Source organism: Podarcis melisellensis, assembly GCF_964234715.1.
Source record: "Podarcis melisellensis genome assembly, chromosome: 2".
In the NCBI taxonomy this organism is placed as follows: domain Eukaryota; kingdom Metazoa; phylum Chordata; class Lepidosauria; order Squamata; family Lacertidae; genus Podarcis; species Podarcis melisellensis.
In genome coordinates this window covers 82,756,435-82,778,395 of record NC_138529.1, presented here as the reverse complement: position 1 = coordinate 82,778,395, position 21,961 = coordinate 82,756,435, and the positions used below count along the sequence as shown (strand labels likewise).

Below are 21,961 nucleotides of genomic sequence, written 5' to 3'. Positions count from 1 at the left end.
TTCACTTCTGACAAAAATAGAGAAGCAGCTCAAGGGCACTTTTTGGCATTACAAATGAAAATGGCCTTAAATCTAAATTCTCAAGTTAACTGTTATGGCAATTCTTTCTACCACCTCCCTCTTCCCAATCAAGCTGCACTGTCTTCATACCTTTGAATGCCATCAGAAAAAAGCACTGATAACATTGAATGGGAAGTGGATCTTCTGACCCACCTGGTCCAAATTGCAGCAGCAGCCTGTGCATTCAAAAAGCTACTCCCCAAACTCAAAAGATTCTTTGGAACATCTGCTTATAGCATAAGGAACTTATGTCTGTGTGGGGAAATTCCAGGGCAGCTTGTGTGCTCAGGAGATATGCTTTTGTGCCTAATGCTTGCTGCAGGAGAAAAAATTCCCATGGCTTCTCTTCCGATACTGTCACAAACACCCAAGACCCATCATGACGACTCCAGAAACTCATAGCTTAGGTATCATCCTTTTACCACACTGCCCTATGAAGCAACATCATCTAGAGACCTGTGCTCTTCAACTGGTGTGTGTCAGGACCCCCTAGCGTCACAGCCTGATCCAAAGTGGATCCCAACAATGGCACTACCAGCATGCAAATATACAGTAAAAGATTAAGAAGCAGGTCCCCAAATGCACATTTGGGTTCAAAGTGGGTCCCAGATCTGAAAAAGTCAGAGTCCTAAAGTAGAGAGAGAGCAAAAACTTGCTTTCACAAAAAAGGGGTATTTTTTATTATTATTCTTAGCAGTATTCACCTTGAAGGAATATGAGGGAAGCATACACTTTTTTTTACAGACAATATATAAACATGTTGTACATAATTAACAATAACTTAGTTCACTAAACCAAAAATTAAGCCAAAATTAAAAAACAAAACAGAAAATACTGCCAAATCTTTATGCTGATACAAGTACAAAATAATTTAAATCCTGACTGCGGTTCTTATACGCTGCAGTGACTGACAATATATTGCACTTTGTCGACTGTGTGGACCCTGCCCAGCAAGCACTCCTGCTGCACAATCTCCATTCACCAAAGCGGGCCTTGTCGAGGGCTCACCCCACAGAGACAAAGGAAGATTATGGAGCAGCAGCAGCAGCACTGGGTGGCTATTCTCCCCCAATGTCATGAAGCCTCTCATGCTCTCACCCAGCCACTCCCACCCCTAACGAATTTGAATTGAGTTACAAATCGTGTATAACTGTACCATTTTTTTAAAAGCCCCCCCGCCTCCCTTAAATATAAAAGGTAGTTTAATTTCCCAGTTTGTCAATTGAAGATGCTATTTCTCCCAGACAGAATTTCTCGTCCACTTGTTTTGGCGATTATTTCTATTTCTTCACAAAGTGCAGCTATATATGCCCACACCAACCAGAAAAGGGAGGAAAGCAACTTTTCACTTTGGATGCTTGGTCCTTCGTTCTTTATAAAACAGCTGAATTATATATTGGGGGGGGGGGTAGGAAAGAGAAACCAAAACCAACGTACACCTTTGTTTTTTGTTTTAAGCAGACTTTTGCAGTTAAGATACAATTGGCTTGATTAAAAAAAACAACCATTAAAAAAACAAACAAGGAAAAGCTCGTCACAGAATTAAGCTTATGCGGTTTACATTATCAAACCCCTTTGCTCACAGGGGCTTTTTTCTCATCAGAAATATAGCTAAATATGTACATCATATGTTATACTGGACCTTGTGATCATGAAAGTCATCAGATCATAACAATTAGGAGAATACACTTCACACTGGCAAGAGCTTTATTTTTCGGTTGTTTACGTACAATATGGTTTCAGAATGGGATATAACTTTTTTTTCTGTTTCTCAACATTTGTGATTTTCCTTACAAAAAACAAACATATATGTCGTATAGAAAACGGCCAGGATACCCGTCTATGCTCCCCAGTAGCTGATCACTTTCCCATCACTCAGTAGCTGTTGCTATGTCTGAACTACTGGACGAATCTGAAAACAGGTCTCTCTCTCTCTTCCACCACTCTCCCTTATAGACCGTCACCTATTTTCCGCCCTTCACCAGTTTCACAGCTAGGAAAGGTGCTGTGTGACATGCATGCCTACAGATGGCAAACTCCACCTCTGGACACATTATTTAAAACATCTAGTAGGGAATTAGCTACCGTAACATTTCTTAGTATCTTGGGCAAGGTCTGCTAATCAAACAGACAAAACAAAAGCATCATGGCAGATCCTTAATATGGTTTTCTTTCCCTTGCTCTGAATTAAGGGTTGCGTGTTAGATCCAGGGGCACAGACCACTAAAGCAAAGGCTACAGCTCCAGGGTTTTATGTGTCAAAGGTTCAGCATCTGGCACCACCATCTCAGAAAAGAAACACTCTTGCCTGAGACCTGGGAGACCACCTGCCATACCTCCAAACTCAGCAGACTGTACTGAGAAGGATACAAGGAGGGTCTGAATCCGTGTTAGGGCGGCTCACTATACCAAACTGTCTGTGCTGCAGCACAAACAGGGCAGCCCCCCCTCCCATCCTCAAGGTGGGGCTAGGAAAGATGGCAGAGTTGTTGCCATCGGTCTCTGTAGGTAATACTGAGCTAGACTGACCAATCATCTGACTTGGTATAAGGCAGCTTCCTAGGTTCATATGGAACAAGAACTCTACACAAAACCATCAGAGCGACTGGAGACTGAACAAGAGCAATGCATAAAGGTGGTGCGTCAATGAGGGACGTTTTTAGGTTCTGGGGGCTCCTAGTGCCAGGAGTTAGTAGGGCTTTTTGGTGCGAAGGCCATGTCTTTGTGCATGGAAAGGGAACAGGGAAAGAAGGCACAGATAACAGGAATGATAGAAACAGTGTGGCAGCCTTGCACCGACCGGGAGGTTGAGAGCGGATAGGGCACAGAGGTTGTGGAGTTAGATCGCAGATTGCCTGCAGGCACAGATGTGCCCACAGAAGTCTCCCTTGGCACCCATGGGGTCCCCTCCTACCGCTGATGTCAGACAACGAAAGAAGCATTCTATTGTGGTCAATAGAATGGACTGCAATGTATGCTTGGCTGTGGTGTGTGTGTGTTGTGCCCATTTTCTGAATGTGCCCATGGGTTCCCAAGTTGGCAACCCCCAAGCTAGGCGGATGGAGCAAATCATGGAACTTAGTGGACTGGTGTGTAAAACAACACAATCCATGACTGGAGGAGATGCAGTTCAGACCTGCTGTTGGGAAGGAGCAAGAGAGAAGGGCAGCCTGGGATGCGAGTATACCTGTTATCACTTTCTACAACCAACTAGATGCTCAGAGAGGTATGATGGGGAAGAAATGCCGATTTTGTGCATTTTAGCCCTCCGGCCAATGCAGGACTGTTCGGTATGGAAAAACCTTTTAGCCATTTGTCCAGTGTATCTTGGGTCTTCTTGTAGGGTGTCATGCTTTAAAAAAAAGACCTTCACATTGACAAAAATGAATACAGAAATTATGCCAAAATAATCTGCACCTTGAGGCTGTTGGAACCTAGGTCAGCGCCAAATGTCTCCCTCTTTCACGTACACAGCCCCTTCCTAGTAGATTTTTTAAAAGTCTAACAGCGATGAAGAGAATCAAGAGTGGCCATTAAAGCAATAAGAAGATATTTAAAAAAACCTTTACCTGGGTGGACGTTTCTTTAAACAAAATAAAAAAATAAAATAAGATCCACAAGAACATGCAAGAGTTTTGAAGCTCTTTCTGGAACACAAGAGCAAAATAAATAATGATTTTTTTTCCTGTATCTGATTTCTTTTCTTAAAAAGTAGATTTTTTTTTTTTATAAAGTTGTCCATTTTTCCTCCCCTGAACACAAAGTCTGTGATAGAAATCCAGCATGGGCGGCTACCACTGAGCTTCCTCTTGCCTTGGGAGACTGCTAATCTCTTTACAATATTCACAGTAATTAACAAAGAGAAAGGAAAGCTGGCTCCAGCTTCTTCGACTGCTTCAGCCACCTTTTCTTTCTTCTGGGACCAGAAGGTATCATTTCAGACAGGTGAGTTCCTCTTTCTCCATTTACCTGAGGGGGCAAAGTGCATAACAGGCACCATTAAGCATTTCTGCAGAAGACCCATCACTGCAAAGTTTTAGTCTAGCGCTAGGAGTCGAACCACACTGGAATGAGATCCCCTTTCGTTCCTCTTCCTTCCCTACATTCTCTCCTCTGGGCAGATTTTTTTCCCTCGCTGTCGTCTTATAGGCAAAGCCCAGTGTTTTCAAGTTCTCTGTTAGGATCTTCAGATTCTATCCCATGGCTGTGACCATGCTGGATGGATGTGGATGTCCAAATGAGATGCTGGAAGATGGGTGAATGGGGGTAGGCGTTGGCAGGATATGTCCAGAGTGGCTGAAAGGTGGCAAATGCCCCATCGGTGTCATGTGACTGGCAAGGGCAGCAGCACTGAACGGAGAAGATTTCTCCTGCATGCACTTGGAAAGTTCCTCAAAGCATTCAGAGCCTTTCTTGCTCTTCTTCGACTTGTTAGACATTTTCCTATTTCTGGTCTGAATTCCTTCCTTCTTCATAGTCAAAGGCCTGTTCACCTGCAAGAAATGAGAAAATCAGGCTCATGCAAGCAAAATGACCTTCTTGTGTACAAAAATAAAAATATTTAAACAGCCCCTGAGAGTTTCCTGGACAGAAATCATTTTCAGGCCAAAAAACAAAACGAAAAGCCTACATCTCCTCCTTCCTCCCCGCAGATTTTGTTTATAAAATTTGATTTGTTTAATGAAACCACACTGGAAAACTTCAGACATGAAAAAGCAAGTTGGACCAAATACTGGCAGTTTCCACCCCTCCTTTCCTTAGCCTTAGCCCTTAACCTTCATTCATTTCCTAATTTAAAAAAGAAAGAAAAAAAGATTTCCTTTAAAATAAAAAAAAAGCGGGAGGGAGGGGGGAGGCACACACACAGCACCAGATTCTAAAGCTGGAGTGTTTCAATTTTTAAAAAGAAGAAAGTTTGCACTATTTCTATGTTCAGATATATAAAATTTGGAACCGATCAGAGCATTCTACAATTTCTTTCATGCAGTGCCAAACTTATATAAAGATACCCCGACTGAATTAAACTTTACATGAATCCATTTGAAATGTCCTCTGAATTTCTGGGAAAGGCAGAGAACCATGCAGTGTTTGGGTTATAACCAAAAGTTCTTAACCCTATTTTGCTTAAATCACCCGTGTGCTTTAGAAGCCAAGCTAATACATTGTAATGTCACTGAATTCCACATCACTATGCCAACAAAGAATGGCCGTGACTTCCCAGGGGAACCCTAAAAAGCTTTTCTCTTTAAATAAAAAAATAAAAGGACTCCCTGCAGTGAATACACAGGGGCTGGTGGACGCCATGCAGTTGCGGCATCAATCGCAGCTAAGCAAGCAAAAGGGCGACACATGGCAGGCAAATACTCACATTGTGCAATTTATAGTACAGTCCACAGGCATTGCACACTGGGTCCCCATTCGCATTACGTCGCCATAAGGTGGTGGTGGTTGTTTGGCAGTTGGCACAACAAGTTCCTGCTCTCCTAGCTGCTGACTAATTAAAGGGGGGGGGGAGAAGGGGAGAATATGTTGAACAATCTGTTCCTTCAATGGTTCACATGCAATATAATTTAATTTTTAAGAAGCAAGCATTTTAATGAAATAAATGAGGACACACACACACAGCAGGGGGGGAAACCCCTTTCCATGTTCCACCCCCACCCCCATTTGTTCTGGGATTTAAATGATCTATTTTGAAAATGTAAACCTGGACCTAATGCTAATGGGTGATACATTACTCTATCAAATGTATCTGGTAGCTAACCTGGGATATTATGATGCCTGTAGGTGTTTGGTCCCATAGCTCAAAAATTGGGGGGGGGGATGTATGTACATTAGTGCACCAGTCTAGTAGTTCCTTGCCCACCCGCTTGGCCTCTCATTCTTCTGCGCCAGAGAACTAAATGGAAAATTCCAACTGTGCAAGAGCTTAATGTGTGCATCAAAAATGCACCTGGAGCTCTGGGCAGTATGAACTGTGTGGGGAAACTGCATGTGAATTGTCATGTTATCCATGTATATACAGTCGTATCTCAGAAATCAAACAGAATCTGTTCTGGAAGTCCGTTCGATTTCCAAAACGTTCAAAAACCAAAGCATGGCTTTTGATTGGCTGCAGGAAGCTCCTGCAGCCAATCAGAATCAGTGGAAGCCCCATCGGCCATTCGGCTTCTAAAAGAACATTCAAAAACCAGAACACTCACTTCCGGGTTTCGATTGCTCGGGAGCCGAGATACAACTGTAAAGCAAGAGAGGAGCAGGAGAACGGACTGAACATCACCCAAACCCGTAACTTGCTGTGTTCCACTACTTTAAGCAACTTTCTTCTAGGCTGTTTCACTTCCGTCACCTGAGCCAGAACTGGGAGAAAGTGTCTTAAAACAGAAGAGCACAGAAAGGGAAGGTGGGGAGCAGGGGAGAGAAGGTTTGCACCTTACCATGTGAAGCCTTTGCCCACACATTCTTGCATGCAGTGCTTTTTTCTAGAAAAATAGGTGCCGGTACTCACCGTGAAGTTGTTACAGTAAGTGCCACACTTTTTAACAACAAAAAGAGATGCCAGTACTAAGCACCCCCTGAAAAAAAGCACTGATTGCCCAGATGCTTTACTCACGGTGTCTAATTTGACCCAACCTCCCATGCTAGTTCTACTCAGTAGACCCATTAAAGCTAACATATATAACTAACTTTGGGTCATTAACTTTATCTACTCCGAGAAGAAGTTATTTGGCTATAGCCCATTACCCATATACAGAACTTTGTGGAACAGTAAAAAAAAAATTAAAAATTCCCTGTTCTCATTATCTCAAACTCCTTGCTTTTAAAAGAATATTTATTGCCATTTTGTATGACACATTGTATAGCACCACCAATGTTTCCCTCAAACTCTTTTAACTAATGCACCCATCCCTCATGAAGTATGAGGTATATTCAGCAGTTATCCACATTTCTGATCATCCAGGTCACTTGAATAAAATGAGTTTGTACCGTTCTCTTGTCTGTGTATTAAACGCAGCAGGAGTGCATTTAGTTCTAACCACGACAAAAACTATGCATTTGATTCTAATTTGTAACCTGATGGTTTAGTGTATTTAGGCAGCTAGTCAATTGAAACTCAATGCTTTGCTTAACCCTCGGACCCTAAACAACTGGGCTGAGTAATCTGCCTGTGACATGGCAGTAACATAAAGATGTGCAATACTGCACTGGCACCCAATATATATGACCACATCTATACACTTCTGAAAATGTCTGAATTTGCATTGGAATATGCAAAATTAAATTAGTCCTTCTGACTTGCTAAGCATTAAACATACTAAACTTCAGCCTTGCTGCAGAGTCTGCTAAATTGGAAGCTATGAGCTCTAGGGCTACCAGACTGAACTGAAAAGCTCCTGTGGATTGTGTTTAGTGTTTACTGTTGTTTTATAATGTTGCTTGGGCCCCCAAGGAGTGGGGAGGGAGGGAGGGAGCTCCTCAACATGAAAGCAACCTAAGTAAGATTTACATTCAGGGGGCAAAAACTCTTTCCCCCCTAGATCGGCACTTGGCTGAGTGACCCATAACCCTGAAAACAATGGGGTCATTTCAGAAAATTTTAGGAGTGGGGGGAGGAAATGCACCCTCTCTTTTAGGAAAGAATTCTTCATACAAAGGGTTCAAAGGTATTCTGCTCCAGGAAATATGTTCAGTACACTTTGTTTGGCGCAGCCTAATGAGTGTGTCAGGGAAATATATACAAATATGTAAAAAGCATGGATGAGCTGATCCTCAAAAGCTCCATGAACATTATTGCACCATCCAAGCAAATGAAATGTGTACTATGACAGCGCCTTATGGCTCAACCTGTGACACTGATCCAATTTCTACAAGCCCAGTTTCTGAAGCTGACACAAAATGTGCACCCCACTAGTATGCACCCCACTATGGCAGAATATAGGACAGACCTCTACTCTGGATCCAGTTTAGACAAAAAATGTGCCTATCTACATAGGGTGCTACCACTGCTCTTATTCCACCTGATTTCAGCTGCAATGCTGGGAATGTCTTATGCATGAGGACAAACGATCCAACCATCTTGACTGTGCACAACCGCCACCGATTCTCCCAAGCCTTTCAGTGTACAGTGGTACCTCAGTTTAAGAACAGCCCTGTTTACAAACTATTCGGTATACGAACTCTGCAAAACTGGATGTAGCGTTCCAGTTAGCAAACTTTACCTCATTCTACGAATGGAAGCCGAATAGTGAAAGCGCACTGGCGGTGGGAGGCCTCATTAGGGAAAGCGCACCTCGGTTTAAGAACGAACTTCCGGAACAGATTAAGTTTGTAAACCAAGGTACCACTGCATACTAAAAAGCTCATGACTGTGTTTACCAATTTTCACAATTTCATCATGAGTCTCACAACTAAGCATGTTTGTCTTTAATAGCCAGCTCTCAGGAGTAGAGAAATGAGAAAGAGAAAGAGAAAGAAGCATACATTTATTTTTACAACTGCTGCTATTGCTACGTTTGGCACCAAGAACGTGTTAGGAGCTGCAGAAAAAATATATCTGAATCATAAAGTTACAAAATGAATGGAAGGAAAGCACGTTCAGAAACAAAGCAATATTATAAAAGGACTATTGAAAAAAAATCATTATAACTGGAGTTGACCATACCATGAGACAAAATTAAGAGGCTAATTCAGGTGGTAGAAATTGGTTGCCCTGAAGTGCAGCAGAGGCACATCTGCTCCCTGGATCATAATCTCATAATCCTCCAAGAAGTTCTATTCTACAAGACCAATTGAAATGAATGGGAACTATGTGAAAAAGTGTGGTAGTGGAATCGGAGAATGCGTGCCATTGGAGTTTTTTTGTAAGGCATGAAAATGTAATGTGCCAACTGCAATTACACTATTCTGTTCACCAAAGTGGTTTTCAGAAGCTCCTTATAAGACACAGCCTTCTGTTACACCAGGCTGTTTTTCAGTTAGCCCAGTAGTGTCCATTCCGACTGGTAATAGCTACCCAGGGTCAAAGCAAGTCTTCCACATCCTATACCACCTAATCCAAATAATGTACTAAACCAGGGTTTCCTAAACTTGGGTCTCCTGCTGTTGTTGGACTACAACTCCCATCATCCCTAGCAAGCAGGACCAGTGCCCAGGGATGATGGGAATTGTAGTCCAAAAACAACTGGAGCCCCAAGTTTGGGAAATCCTGTAATAAACTAACCTGTTACTTGCCAGAAAGTGAATCACTACAATTGCTTCTGCAGGAAAAGCACATACATACTCTGCCACTGGGCTAAGGCCACCCTCCCAACTTATTCCAAGTTTACTGAGTCCCATTCAAAGAACTAGGAGTGCAAAAGAAGGCCAAATAACTGCCCCTGGTTCTCAGAGTGATGAAGTCTGGTGAGTAGAAGCTTCTCACAGCTGTGATCAGTTCAAGTAGGACCAGAGCTGGGGAAACGGGATGCCTGGGGCATAGCTTAGGTGTTCCCGTCCCCCACTGAGGCCCCAGCACTGTAAGGGACTTCTGGATGATAAGATGGGGTGAGGGAATAGTGGCAAAGGCTCTCAAACTGAGTCCTGCGCTTTCTGGTGTTCCTACTCTGCCTATTGGCTCATTTGTGTTATGAAGGGCTTCACTCAAAAGCCCATCACAGCACTAATCTGCTATTGGCCTGCGAGCACTGAGAGACCCCCCCTTCCCAAAAAAACACAACAACACCACCCTTAAATAGAGCTAGATGTTCAGGCTGAATGATTGAAGCTAGCCTTCCCCGCCCCATCATGCTTTCATTGCAGCCGAGCAATGTTTAGATCCCTATCACTGGATCAAGATTATTTCTTATCTCTTATACGGCTACAGCCTTCTGGCACAGTTTATAAACATTTTCATCTTTTATCCAGACTTCCAAATTTTGCAATGCTTTTTGGAGGTCTCAGTGGGTAAAAAAAAAGGTGGTGCAGTATTTTAAAATTATTATCATTGTTAGGGGACAACTGTGGTGATTTTTCAACACCGATTGTTTATAATATTGGAAAGTTCTTAGAATTTGGGTTGTTCTGGCTCACTCCTTGATCTAACAAATAAAAAATATATAGTAACACAAACTCCAGATACTTGCAGTGAGTTAAGGACTTGCAGTCTCCCACCAAACATTTGAAAGCAGAGAGCTATGTTTGCATATTTGAGATAGTTTATTGATACTAGACTCTGCCGCTTAACTCTATGGCCTGTCCCATTTAGTCTGGCATGGAGTTTAGCCTGCGAGAGACGATAATGTTACACTGTTGTCTTAACATTTTTCTAGACGTGTCACTCACTTCAGAAGGAAAGCAAGCCTATTAAGAAGCTCGCCCTGTTGAAATTCTGACTCACAGCCGACCCCCACTGTAGCCCATCCTAGCTTTAGATTACTAGAGCCGCTCCTTCAGTCTCCTCCTAGTTCTTGCTGAGGCAAAAAATGCCCCCCCCCCAATGATGAGGGAGAGTTTTAGGACCTCCACCCAACCCCACAAACCACATTGCTCCAAAAAAGAAAAATATTTATTATTCTTAGCATATATTTTTTTACAAGCATTTGTAGAGTGGAGCATATTCGCAATTTCAAAACAGACAGCCTGACTGGCATGGCTTGTCTATAGAAACTCTTTAAAGCTTTTAGAGTCAGGAAACAGATACACAAAGTTTCCTTATCTTCAGAGTACAGATATCCGGATAGGAAACTACTACCAGGAGCCTAGAATTTTTTTTTTTTAATCACTCAAATGAAAATACACAGTATAGGTGACTCCATGGAAAAATAATCAGTTCTTTTAAAAAGGCAATTAGAGAATTGCCCAAAGAGAGAGAGAGAGAGAAAAGAGAGAGCTAATGTTAGTTTTACCATGGAATCTCTGAGTACAAAAATTACTTTATCAAAATAATTACTGAGCAGATAGCAACAACTTTAACGCATCTGATTTCCCGATCTCTCTTTTTTTCCCCTTTACACTTTATGCTTTGGATCTCTTTTTGGACTTTTGGGTTGGAAGGGCATACATGACTAACACATTCAGTTCCAGCCTACTTCTGAACTGTCCAAGAGGTCAAATGAATTAAGGCTGTCCTTTCTGGATAAAAGGGACAGAATGCAGCCACAGGAACAAACAGGCAGGCACAATTGGTTACACACCTTTCAACAGCCAGAGATTTACAGAAAATGCAGACAGAACAGGAGAAGGTGAGCTGGTGGTTTCACACTGGCTAGTGTCTTTGAGCCACAAATTGGCAGCTTCAGAGTTTGAATCTCACCTCTGTAGGGAACTCAACTCTGTAGCCTTAGGCAACCCACCCTCTTTCGCCTCAGTCCTTACCCCTGCACAATGGAAATAATAGCACTAACCTACCTTACAGGATCGATTTAAGAGCTACAATAAAACAATGGATGGGGGGGGGGAGGGAGAGAAGCCGCTCAAATACTAAATGTGTGATGTATATCCACAAACAAAATTGCTATTGTTCTGTAACTTGGCATGCAAAGTTCTGCGGGCAGGACCCCCTGCAAAAAAGAAAGTATGTCTCTAAGCGACACCGTGACCGCTGAGTGACATGGGTCTCATGTGCAGTGCAATATCTAAATCCCATACAGGCTCTGAAGCACACAGAGATGGGTCAAGTTGCCCTCTTGTCACCATACACGTGTGTGTGTGTGTGTGTGTGTGTGTGTGTGTGTGTGTGTGGTCCCATTAAATAATTTTAGCCTCAAAGCTGGTATAGAGAAATAGACACCTACCAGTCTCCGTTTAGGTTTAATGAGAGGTCGGTTTTGACCGTTCATTTTGTGGTAGAGCCCACAGGCGTTACACAGGTAATGCCCAGTACCGTCTCTTCTCCAGAGAGGGGTGGCAGTAGCTCCACAGTTGACACACTCTCTGCCTTCTAAATGGAAACACGAAGAAACCGGATTTCTTTCTTTAAAAACAAATTCACAAAAGCTTTTTGCATTGTCCTTTTAGGCAGATTCCAGAAATCAAAACAGCACATTATTCAAAACAGAGGGGAGGAAAACAAGAGAGAAGACATGAATGGCAACATCTACAGTGCATGCAATAAAGGTCTAAATCCAGGAGAGTTGCACAAATTTCAAGCATCAATTTCATACACAGCGATCAGAAAGCAATTATATTTAGTAGAACTTGCATTGGTATCAATCACAATGTGGCAGAAAATGTCCTGCTTTGCTTCTCCCGTCTAATGCAACTCTATGGCCACAGCATATTTGGGACTGTTCTTTCCTCCCCTCACTCCCCCTCCTCCAAAAAAACTCCCAAGAAAAGCGAAGTAGGAACATCAACAATTGTATGGATTGCATTGCCGAGTTAGCATAGTTATCTAAACAGAATGGCAACTCTCCCACCACCAGCAGATCTAAACTGTTTTTCCTGTGAATACTACTCTCTCTGGAATTAAGCAGAGTTTGAAAATGGACAAAGATCTGAAATAGTTCGATAAGGGTTTTCAATATATGGGAGGGAAAACAGTTTGAAATGTATTCTTTGAATGAGTATACATTTAACTTTTTGAGCTTGCGGTTTACAATTTCATAAGGAAGTTCTGATTGATTGAGTATGCTCTTTGTTGCTGGCTTGTTCATATCATACATAAATATTCACTGGCTATCTGTTTAAGGATTGACCTAACTTGAAAGATTCTGATATGTGCATGCTTGTTCCTCTAAAAAAAAAAGGAGGGGGGGAGGATATTTACTAAAAGTTCATTTGTCTGTGAAAAAGTCTAGTTAATAGAGGAAATTCTTTTAGCACAGTTTATGCAAATCATACAGTATTTAATGCAGAGGAAATACACTTTGGCCAGTAACTCGAGCAGGCTGAGTTCTGCTGCATCTATGTCTCCTTTAATCTATGGAGTGGGTGGTTTTTAAACAGTACAGGCTGGAGTGAAAAATGAGGGAACTCTGTGAAGCTGAGTTCCTCGCTTTTGTCCCTCCTTGGGCAGGAAGCTGAAGGAGTCGCCTTGTCGTGAGTCTTGGTTTTTCTACAAAAACATTAAATGGTCACGAACTCTCCCCACTTCCATCTACAGGACAGGGTCTCCATTACAACACTTAGGAAAACTCACATCTAATAAAAAGCCTTGTGCTGAGAGAGGAGGGGAGGAGGGGCTGAGACCTAGTTTTCCAAGGTGACTGTTTTATCTAGTTTGGAGCACTTTAGAAAAGTAACAGTGGTGTGGGATATTTTTAAAATTGCATTCTGTTTCTATGTACTGGAAACAGTAATCTATCTCGGGTCCTGGGGAAAATGTGAATTATCTCGCTCTTGAAAGGGAGCAATTTGAAGTGGAGATCCTGAAGCAGTAAAAACATGTGATATTTGGGTTGCAATGCTCATAAAAGAGATCATCTTTCTGAATTACTAGCCACTTTGAAAAGAGATGTGTGTATAGACATATATATCCTGTTTTATTTTTTATTTTTGGCCACATTAAACTCCATATGTATTTACTATGGCCTGGTAAGGTTTGAAAGCAAAAAATATAAATTATTAGCTTTTGTATCCATGAGAATATTATTCATTAAACAGTACACTGTTAAAGAAAGAAAGGTTAAGAGAGTCTCTTTGGCTTAAAGATTTTATATGTGATGACAGATGGGATTTTTTTTTTAAGTTGCTTGTTTTAACAAACAGGGATGAGCTGGAGTTAACATGATAAGTGGCACTTATTTCCCTCCCCCAGTTTTATTGAATTCATTTAAATTAGTATTTACAAGGTACCTTAGTAGCCAGCATTGGTATGTAAACTATATTTGAACTTTTGCTCCTTGTATGATCTGAAGGAAATCAGGCCCTCTGGAAGTTTTAAGAAAATGGCCTTGTAAATTTCAAGCCTGAACAGCTAGTTCTTTGCAAAATGTACTGCTTAATAAAGATGAACTTTTATCACAAGTTAACAAAAGCAACTTAGTGGAGATCCCGCAAAAAGAGGCAAGGGAATACAGGATCTTGCCACACATTTCCAGTGAATACAGCTGGCCTAGGCCTTTATATTGCTGCGTTAAGAGATTTTCCAATATAAACCCTTATTTGCATAATTCAGATCTGCCAGTTTTGTGGGGTTTTTTTAACGGATTACTGCATCCCTTGGGCCCAGCGGTGACCGAATGCTGCAGAGACCAGCGGCAGGAACATGAAGGGAGAGACAGCTTGCCTACAACCAATTAGCAATAACAAACTAAACTTTTGAAAGCTAGAGATGCCCCTGCTGTTCCAAGCTGCTCCCCCATCCTCATAAAATGTATGAGTAAGTTCAATTTGGTTACACTTTCTCACTAAAACTGAGCAAGGGGAATTCATTCAGGTTGAAGCAGGGCATTTTAAAACATGTCCTATGAAACACAGAATCACTTAATCCAGATTATTTACCTACACCTTAACCCATTTAGCCACTCTTTTTGCACAAGGTCAAGGTGCTTAAAGAGTTTTAAAATAAAAACCAATTGTTCCAGTTTTCAGTATGTTAATACACCAACAGCAATTCTAATCTGCCTTGATTATTGCAATTACAAAACCAAAGGAGCAGTAAATTTAAACTGAATTAATAAACTGGATGTGAATGTAAGTGGCTCAGAACTTCCAGCATCCATTCAACTTTTTTTTGGTAAATGCTACTATTTAAATTTAAATAGTTAGTTCAATGTGGGTGGTTTGGTCTTTGCAATTTGTACTGAGAAAACCACCCCGCAAAATACACAAAAGCCTTATTTTTAAGCATTTGTTTTCATTTTTTTGTTGTATCCACTGTACCAAAATCTCTGAACTCTTATCTGGTGGATGACATGAATTGCCTCAATCCCGAGCACTGAATTTCAGAGAGGAGGTCAAAGGATACATGACTCAAGTCACCTCGGAATCCATTGGCCGCATTTTAAATATATGTCGTTATTGCTATTAGGTGTTAATTAACAGCGGCCAGGGTAGCAGTTTCCAGTTCTTATATCGGAGTAAGGCAGGAGCATTATAAATCCTCTTTTGAGAATATATAGACAAGACATAAAGTTGAGCAAATACTCATACGGGCTGCCTCCTCTTCCACCCCCATCCATGCACATGCAGCCCACCGACCCATTTTCCCTTCCTAAAGGGGTGCATTATTATTATTATTCTTATCATCATTATTCTGTGAGAAGAGGGTGGGGCGGACAAGGGGCTTACCTGAGCAGGACCGGGCTTTGCTCCTCTGCTTGGGGGTGAAGCTGGAGGCGGGCCCCCCGAGGAAGCTCCCCGGGTGGAAGAGGCTGCCGCCGTAGTCGTGGGCGGCGGGCACGTAGGAAGGGTAGGTGGGGATGGGGTGGTGCGTGGAGGGCTGCGCGCCCATGGAGGCGGCGAGGCTGCTGCGCAGCGGGCTGGCGCTCTCCATCTTCATGCCGTCGGCCAGGGAGACCTGGTACTTGAGCGGCTCCTTGTCGTCTTGCCGGCCGGCCGAGGCCGAGGCGGGCGAGGCGGCGCTGCTGCCGGCGTTGGGGTCCGGGGAGACTTCCTTGGGCGGCGTGGGCGGGAAGCCGAAGAGGTGCGAGCCCGAGTGCGAGGCCGGCGTGAGCGACGAGGCGGAGGCCGCGCTCGACGCCGAGCTGCCGCCGCCGGGGTACACCGAGATGGCGCCGGGCGGCGCGCCGGCCGCCGAAGGGTGCAAGGGCCCCTTGGTGAAAGGGTTCACCGTCCACGGGTTGTGATGGTGCGCCGCCGACAGAGCCGCTTTGCTGCTGTCCAGCCAGGGCAGGCCGGGGCTGTGGAGCAAGTGAGGCCGGCACATTTGGCTCCCGGTGAGGCGGGCTGCGGGCAGGGAAAGGGCGGCAGTCAGTCAGTGAGACGGTCAGGGGAGGCCTAAGGGCGCTTTTCTCTCCCGGCCACCCAGCTGCCGACCCCCGCACCCCGCTGCGCCTAGGCAAGGCCTTGTATGCAAGGAAGATAGCACGCCCTTTGGCCTTGCCCCTACTCGAGCCACAAAATGGAGTCTGCCTTGCCCGCCCCTGGAATTCACGCCATGCACATTAGTATACCAGCAGCTTCAAGCAGCCATGATTCAACTCCCATTCCAAGGGAAACGCGCTTTTGACTCCCAGAGGAGGGTCAAAAGCTCGTTAAAGGAGCGCAAACGAGGCCACCTACCCAAAATAAAATAAAAACTTGCAGAATCAACAGTGAGCAGCAAGAAAAAGGACACTTGGGGCTTCTTTTGGAAATCGGTGGGGATTCAGGAGTAAAGTGCCCGCATGCTGGATAGCGTGCTTTGGAACAGGGTGTTTTTTTTGGGGGGGGGATCCAGATAGGAAGGTACCCCACAGCTTCTCCACTCTTTTGCTCAGGTCAAATGAATTTTGGCAACCGCCAGGCAGGCGATCTTCCCTCCTGCAATCGAGCAGCTGAACTACTTCGGGCATGGGAGCAAAGCCCCACCGTTAAAAGTACACGAGGAGAGGGCAGGGTGTGTGTGTGTCTGTCAAGGAGTTGGGCCTTTCCTAGTCTTAAAAGCAACACGCACACCTCCCAACAAAGCTCTATTAAGCAGAACGAGTTGTTTTTGTTGGTGGTGGTGGTGGTTTTGGGAGGATTTTTTCTCTCCCAGTGATTGCAATGCTTTTTAAAGTTTTCTCCACACACATGAAAAAGGTGCGCGTCATCTCATCTTTCCCCGACCCCGCCTTTATATGCATGCTGATCCAAAAGTATTTCAAATAGGATTAGATTTCATATCCGGGAAATGGCCCGGTCTTGTGCCTGCGAAGTACAGTACTGTATATCTGTAGTTAACAAGCCCCTTCCCCCTCTCCCAACGCGAAGACGCCGCTTCCCTTTCCTATTCCCCCCCTTAAAAAAAAAAGGGCACGCCAACCTTTTTCTAGGATTAAACCCAACCCGATCGCCCTCATCTACTATTGCTCCTTTGCCAGAAACCTCCCAGTCTCATCTCCATGAAGATCAGCAGGAGCCCGAGGCAGAAACAGAAAGCAAGAAGAGCTGGGAGGCCGGGGGTGGAGGGAGGAAGGAGCAAGCGGGGGGGGGGGATTTACCGTGCGCCTGGCTGTAGGAAACTCTGGCTCTGGCATGGGCCGAGTTGGCATAGTACGGGTTGCCTTGGGAGTCCAGATGATTGAAGAAGACATCCACTTCGTCCGGAGGTAGGAGCTGCGCTGGTTCCATATAGTTATGAGCCAGTCCCGGGTGATGGCTCTCCGGGTGCTGCCCGTTCAGTACGGCGTGATGGGCCATCCAGCGCGGCTGGTCCGTGGCTACCTCCATTCCTGTGGGCTTCTCCCCCACTCCCCCCCTAAAACCCTCCCTCCAACCCAAAACCGTTTTGGTTTAGAGTTGGTTTTGGTTTTGAAACGGTAGAGATAGCTAGGTTGATCTCGGAAGGCAGACAAAGGTAACCGTGTGTCCCTCTTTTAAACAGGGAAGTTGCGGAGAGAGGCTCCTGCCACACACCTGGGATCACCACCTGTAAGGAAGGAAGGAACGGTTAGTACCTTACGTGCCTTTTGAAGATGTGCTCCAAAGAGTACGCGTTAGATTCCGGCAGACACAGTCCTGTAAAAATTGTCCTCTGAATCACGGGATGGAGGTGGGGGGGGGAGGGAAGAGAAGGGAGCGAAGGAGGGTCCTTATTTTGACCATCACACTCTGTAGCCGCCGCCCCCCTCCCGGTTCAAAAATATTCATTCTTCCACACCGTCCCCAGGCTAACATCAAAACATTTGTTTTTAATGTTCCGCTGTACAAAAAAAAAAAGTTTATACTTTTCTACAGTTGTCAATAAGCAACGAACTGTAAGAAAAGGGGAAAGAAGAGAGCCCTTTGGTCTGCGTTTGTTTGTAGTTCAAACTGAGATAAAAGAAAAGAAAACTCGGAGTGATGAGTGCTTTAAAAACAAAAACAAAAAACAGCGATTCGAACGCGTTTTCTCCTGCAAAATAAGCGCAGTCTCCTTTTCCTCCCCCCGCCCACCCTCTCGGTTCCACTAACAAACATACTTACAGAGAGAAATTCCAAGCAGACTGAATCTAACTCCAAATGTTTGAAAAGTTTCTTTATGAGGCTGTAAAGGGGGGAGGGGAGATGATTGTTTGGAGGATGGAAATGCAGAAAAGAGTGAGCGAGGGAGAGGCGAAGGAGAGCGAAGAGAGAGAGAGAGGAGGCTTGGATAGAAGCTCTTACTCAGATGGCAAGCTCCACTTATTCTGGCCTTTTTTGTAACATCCCCAAAGCATCCTATGTCAGCTCTGGCGCCAGCTGGACTCAGTTCAGTAGACATGAACTAGGGGCGACGCGCAGGCTAAGAACCAGCCAATCAGCAGCCAGGCGCTCAGCCGAGCCTTGCGATTGGCCCCGGGAAATCCACATTCCCCTCATTTACTCCAAACAGCTAAAAAGCGCTGAACCCGCCAAAGACTCCCTCCCCCCCCCACCCCACGCGCCATGCCACTCCTCCATTGCTTTTTAGACTTTTGCTGCCCCCCACCTCTTCCAGAACTTCTCTGTTCGCCCCATTCCAGCTTTCCCATTATTAAGCAAACTCCTTATCTCTCAGAGATCGTGCTTTCTTCTTGTTGCAAAGTGTATACTTTACTCAGCGTAAAGCATGCTCCATACCTAGGATTTGGGAATCTACACGGCACTAAATAACATAGGGAGAAGGGGGGGGGAGAAGTACTTAAAAGCAGAGTAGGCAGGGACATGGGGTTTCGAAATATGGTCAGCCTTAGGGAACCCACACCCTATTTCTCAAGGCCCAGAGTCCGGTTCCCCATCATTTTAAAACAAGGGCAACAATTGCCCGCATTTGTTTTGCTTTGTTCAAGCTGATTCAGTTGTAATTAGAGTAGTGTTAGGTGGGTATTGGATCCCAGGCACATGCAGAGTAAACCAGAAGTATCTCAAATAAAACTGAAGTGGCTGTTAATGTACCAGCGAATTTGAATCCAAACGTATTTAAAACCGGCAATGATTTTATTTCTAACTACATGCCTTATTTCTTTCCGCCCTAGTTCAGTGTTTTGGTTCTATTATTACATAATTGTTATTTCACCATAACTTTAGTGCTCAGTCTATTCACTTCACAGTAGATCAGCCCCCTAAGCTGATTTAACTTCTTAGCAGTAAGCACATTCAGGATCGTAGTCGATGTGGCATTTTTCTCAGGCAGCTTGTTTTGTTCACCATTTAATAAATGAACAAAACCAATACCCAACTTGCATTTTTTTATTATAAAAAAACAGAAATACGTTTTCCAAGTCACACTTTTAACATCAGTTTAAAATCTTCGTTTAAAATAGTAAATAATTTTAGTAGAAGTGAATTAATTAAATACTCCACGGGCATGGCAATTTGGAAATAATTCTGGGTAGAAGTATAATTTAGTGATCATATAGCTGCCAGATCATTACAATAGTCTCCTACCCCTCTGGATTTTCTTAAATCTGATATTTAGGTTAAAGCAAGAATACAAAAGCACTGGTTTTGCATGGAAGTCATGAGTCTTCCTAGGTAATTGCCTGAAAAATCCCGCCCAAACCAAGGCCATATTTAGAACCCTTTGTGTCCAATATAACTATTGGACATTTACAATTCCAGGAAAATTCAGGCAAACCACATAGGTTATTGTATTCTCTTTTCATTCCTTATGGGGCATTGAAACGATGTAACAGGACTAGCTCTCAATCATGTTCAGAATATTGATATCATTTTAACTCTCTGAATGTAAACCATGACTATGCTACTGCTTGGGCTTTCAAAAACTTTTTAATAAACCGCTTTCTGATAGTTGGAAGCCCCCGAAGCTTTCCAGCCTGCTGCTTGAAACAGCTCCTGCCACAGGCGAGGTGGGTGGCTGGAGAGAACTAGCCGCTTGCTCAGCAACTCTCACTCCCCATTTAAAACCCAGCAAAAAATAGAAATGGAAAAGGGAAATTATCCAATCAGCCCCAGAAAACATTGATGGCAGACTGAAAGAACGCCCCCCTCACAAGCAAAAACGTTTCTAAAAGGAAAGAAACCATCCAAATCAAGCCCACGACTTAGAAGACAAACTATTCAGTGGACACATTCTTCCAAGTACACCATTACGCATTAATAAAAACAGCAGCAGCAACATTTCAAGGGACTACGCTTTTGCACACGAGTTCTACGAGCCTTCCCTTTCCTCAGATTAAGTACGTTGTTGTTGTTGCCCATCGCCAGCCTGGCTAACCTTAAGAGTTTTAATATTCGAAATTTTTGCTAAAGACGCTGCTCCTCTTGTGCCTCGTTTCTTCCCTGCTCCGGATCAGAACTCTAAATCTTTCTTTCAAATCCAGCGCATAGAGGAGCCTAATAAAGCCTCTCCTCTCCCCCGCCACTATTTTAAATGTTGCCTTTTCTGCGGCGGTTTAATTGGGGACGAAGTGTGGGCTTGTTCCTGGATCCTTGCTCGCAGCGAAGGGAGCAAGGGCGCCCGACTGCCCAGGAGAGACTCCCCCGGATCATTTACTCGAGATCGGATTCCGCCTCCCTCCGTGCCTGGTTGTAACGAGGGTGAAAGCTGTGAATTCTTCGCCCTTAACTCGCTTCTCTCGGCTCCTTCTTCCTTGAGCGAGCTGCGTGTCTCTAGTTTCTAGAAAACTCTCAATGCCATGGACGGCGTCTAGATAAGAGAGATATTCTTGCGGATTGCTCTCCTCCGAACAGAATACTCTTAAATATAGTCATGCCTTTTGTGCGGTAAAAGTTTTGATCTCCCTAAATCTGTTTTCGGGAGTAAGGCTATTTTCATAATAAGGTAGATTTTTTAAAAAAAATGCTTACTTTATAGATATTACTCCTTTCCCTCTGCCACCCTGCTTTTGAAGAGATATTTCCCCACCCCTCGCCGGATTTGAGACTCGCCCCCCAGCTTGTTTTAAATTGATGGACAGGTAAATGCCCCGTTGTTGCGGCGACACGCGCGCACGCCTTAGCATCGGTTCACTTGTGTCATTTGAGGCAGGCACCTGTGTCTCTGATCTGGGGGGGGACACACACAACACCAGAGAATGACCTGGCTGGTTGGTGGAAAACAAGCCAGCCCTGTGCAATTGCCATAACTAGCCAAGCCAGGTGGAGAAATCAATGGAGGCGTTGGATTAGAAACACACTCACCAACTTTGTCTCCTCGAGTTCGCTACTCCAGCAGGAGCCCGCCCCAGACAGACCCCTCTTGCTGCTCTGGCAGGTAAAGAAGGAGGTTTATAGACAAGTGACGTCTCTCCAAATATTTGATCTGCGGGCGGGGGTGCAGATGACGGCATCGAAGATAGGGTGGGAACACCACACACACACTCTCTCTCTCTCTTTGGGGTGCCCACGAATGCAGTCCCGACTCTCCCCCTACCCCGCTTCAGTTTGCTGCAGCGTGCCTACTCGGAAGTAAGCCCTCCCGACTCTGCTGCGCGCATTCTCGGCCTGCATTTCCTCCCAGAGCCTGAAGCCGAAGCGACCACGGGCTGTAGTTGCCGCCTGTGATTTCTGGCTCTTCGTTGCGCATTGCACAATCAGGCCAGGATCGCCGTCGGATTTAACCGACCAGATAAAGGAAGTTCTGAAAGACAAGCTCGCCCCCTTCCCTCCGCCCTCCGGACCCCCCCCCAATACTATATTGCTGCCCTGTGTGATCCTTTCACCGATCCCCCCTCCCAAGTTATGGATCGGGCGCACGCGTCCAGATACAAACAGGAGAGATGGCGACTGCGGTTGCAGGGCAGGCAAGCGCCGCGTCTTAAACTTTCCTAAACTCCTGGCCAACCGCTGCGCCGAGGGCCAGGCTTGCTAAGCAGCCACCCTTCCTGCCCTTTTGCTCAACACCCAAGCGGTCTGCTTTCGCTCTGGTGGATTC

The 21,961-nt window shown here is 44.5% G+C and overlaps 1 protein-coding gene and 1 long non-coding RNA gene across 7 annotated transcripts in view; one reads left to right on the top strand and one right to left on the bottom strand.

The window, feature by feature from the left end:
- Window positions 1-716: 716 nt before the first annotated feature.
- On the bottom strand, window positions 717-17,355 carry GATA2 (GATA binding protein 2; the record flags this gene model as incomplete). 2 transcript variants are annotated; one of them, XM_081900479.1, is made up of 5 exons in its annotated part: window positions 717-4,553; window positions 5,429-5,554; window positions 11,832-12,010; window positions 15,271-15,888; window positions 17,127-17,355. In XM_081900479.1, the coding sequence occupies 5 exons, from the start codon at window positions 17,353-17,355 to the stop codon at window positions 4,254-4,256; spliced, it is 1,452 nt and encodes a 483-aa protein (XP_081756605.1). In that variant the 3' UTR covers window positions 717-4,253. The 2 variants fall into 2 exon arrangements, with proteins under 2 accessions (XP_081756605.1, XP_081756606.1); XM_081900480.1 differs by having other exon boundaries at window positions 11,832-11,977.
- Window positions 15,260-21,961, top strand: part of LOC309363962 — a 29,044-nt gene continuing 22,342 nt past the window's right edge. For 2 of the 5 annotated variants that reach the window (XR_014165668.1, XR_014165672.1), the window contains exon 1: window positions 17,458-17,574. This is a non-coding gene — a long non-coding RNA (uncharacterized lncRNA). Of the gene's footprint in view, window positions 15,392-15,738; window positions 15,879-17,115; window positions 17,235-17,457; window positions 17,575-21,961 lie in introns of those variants that run through there. The other 3 variants (XR_014165669.1, XR_014165670.1, XR_014165671.1) reach the window with 3 other exon arrangements.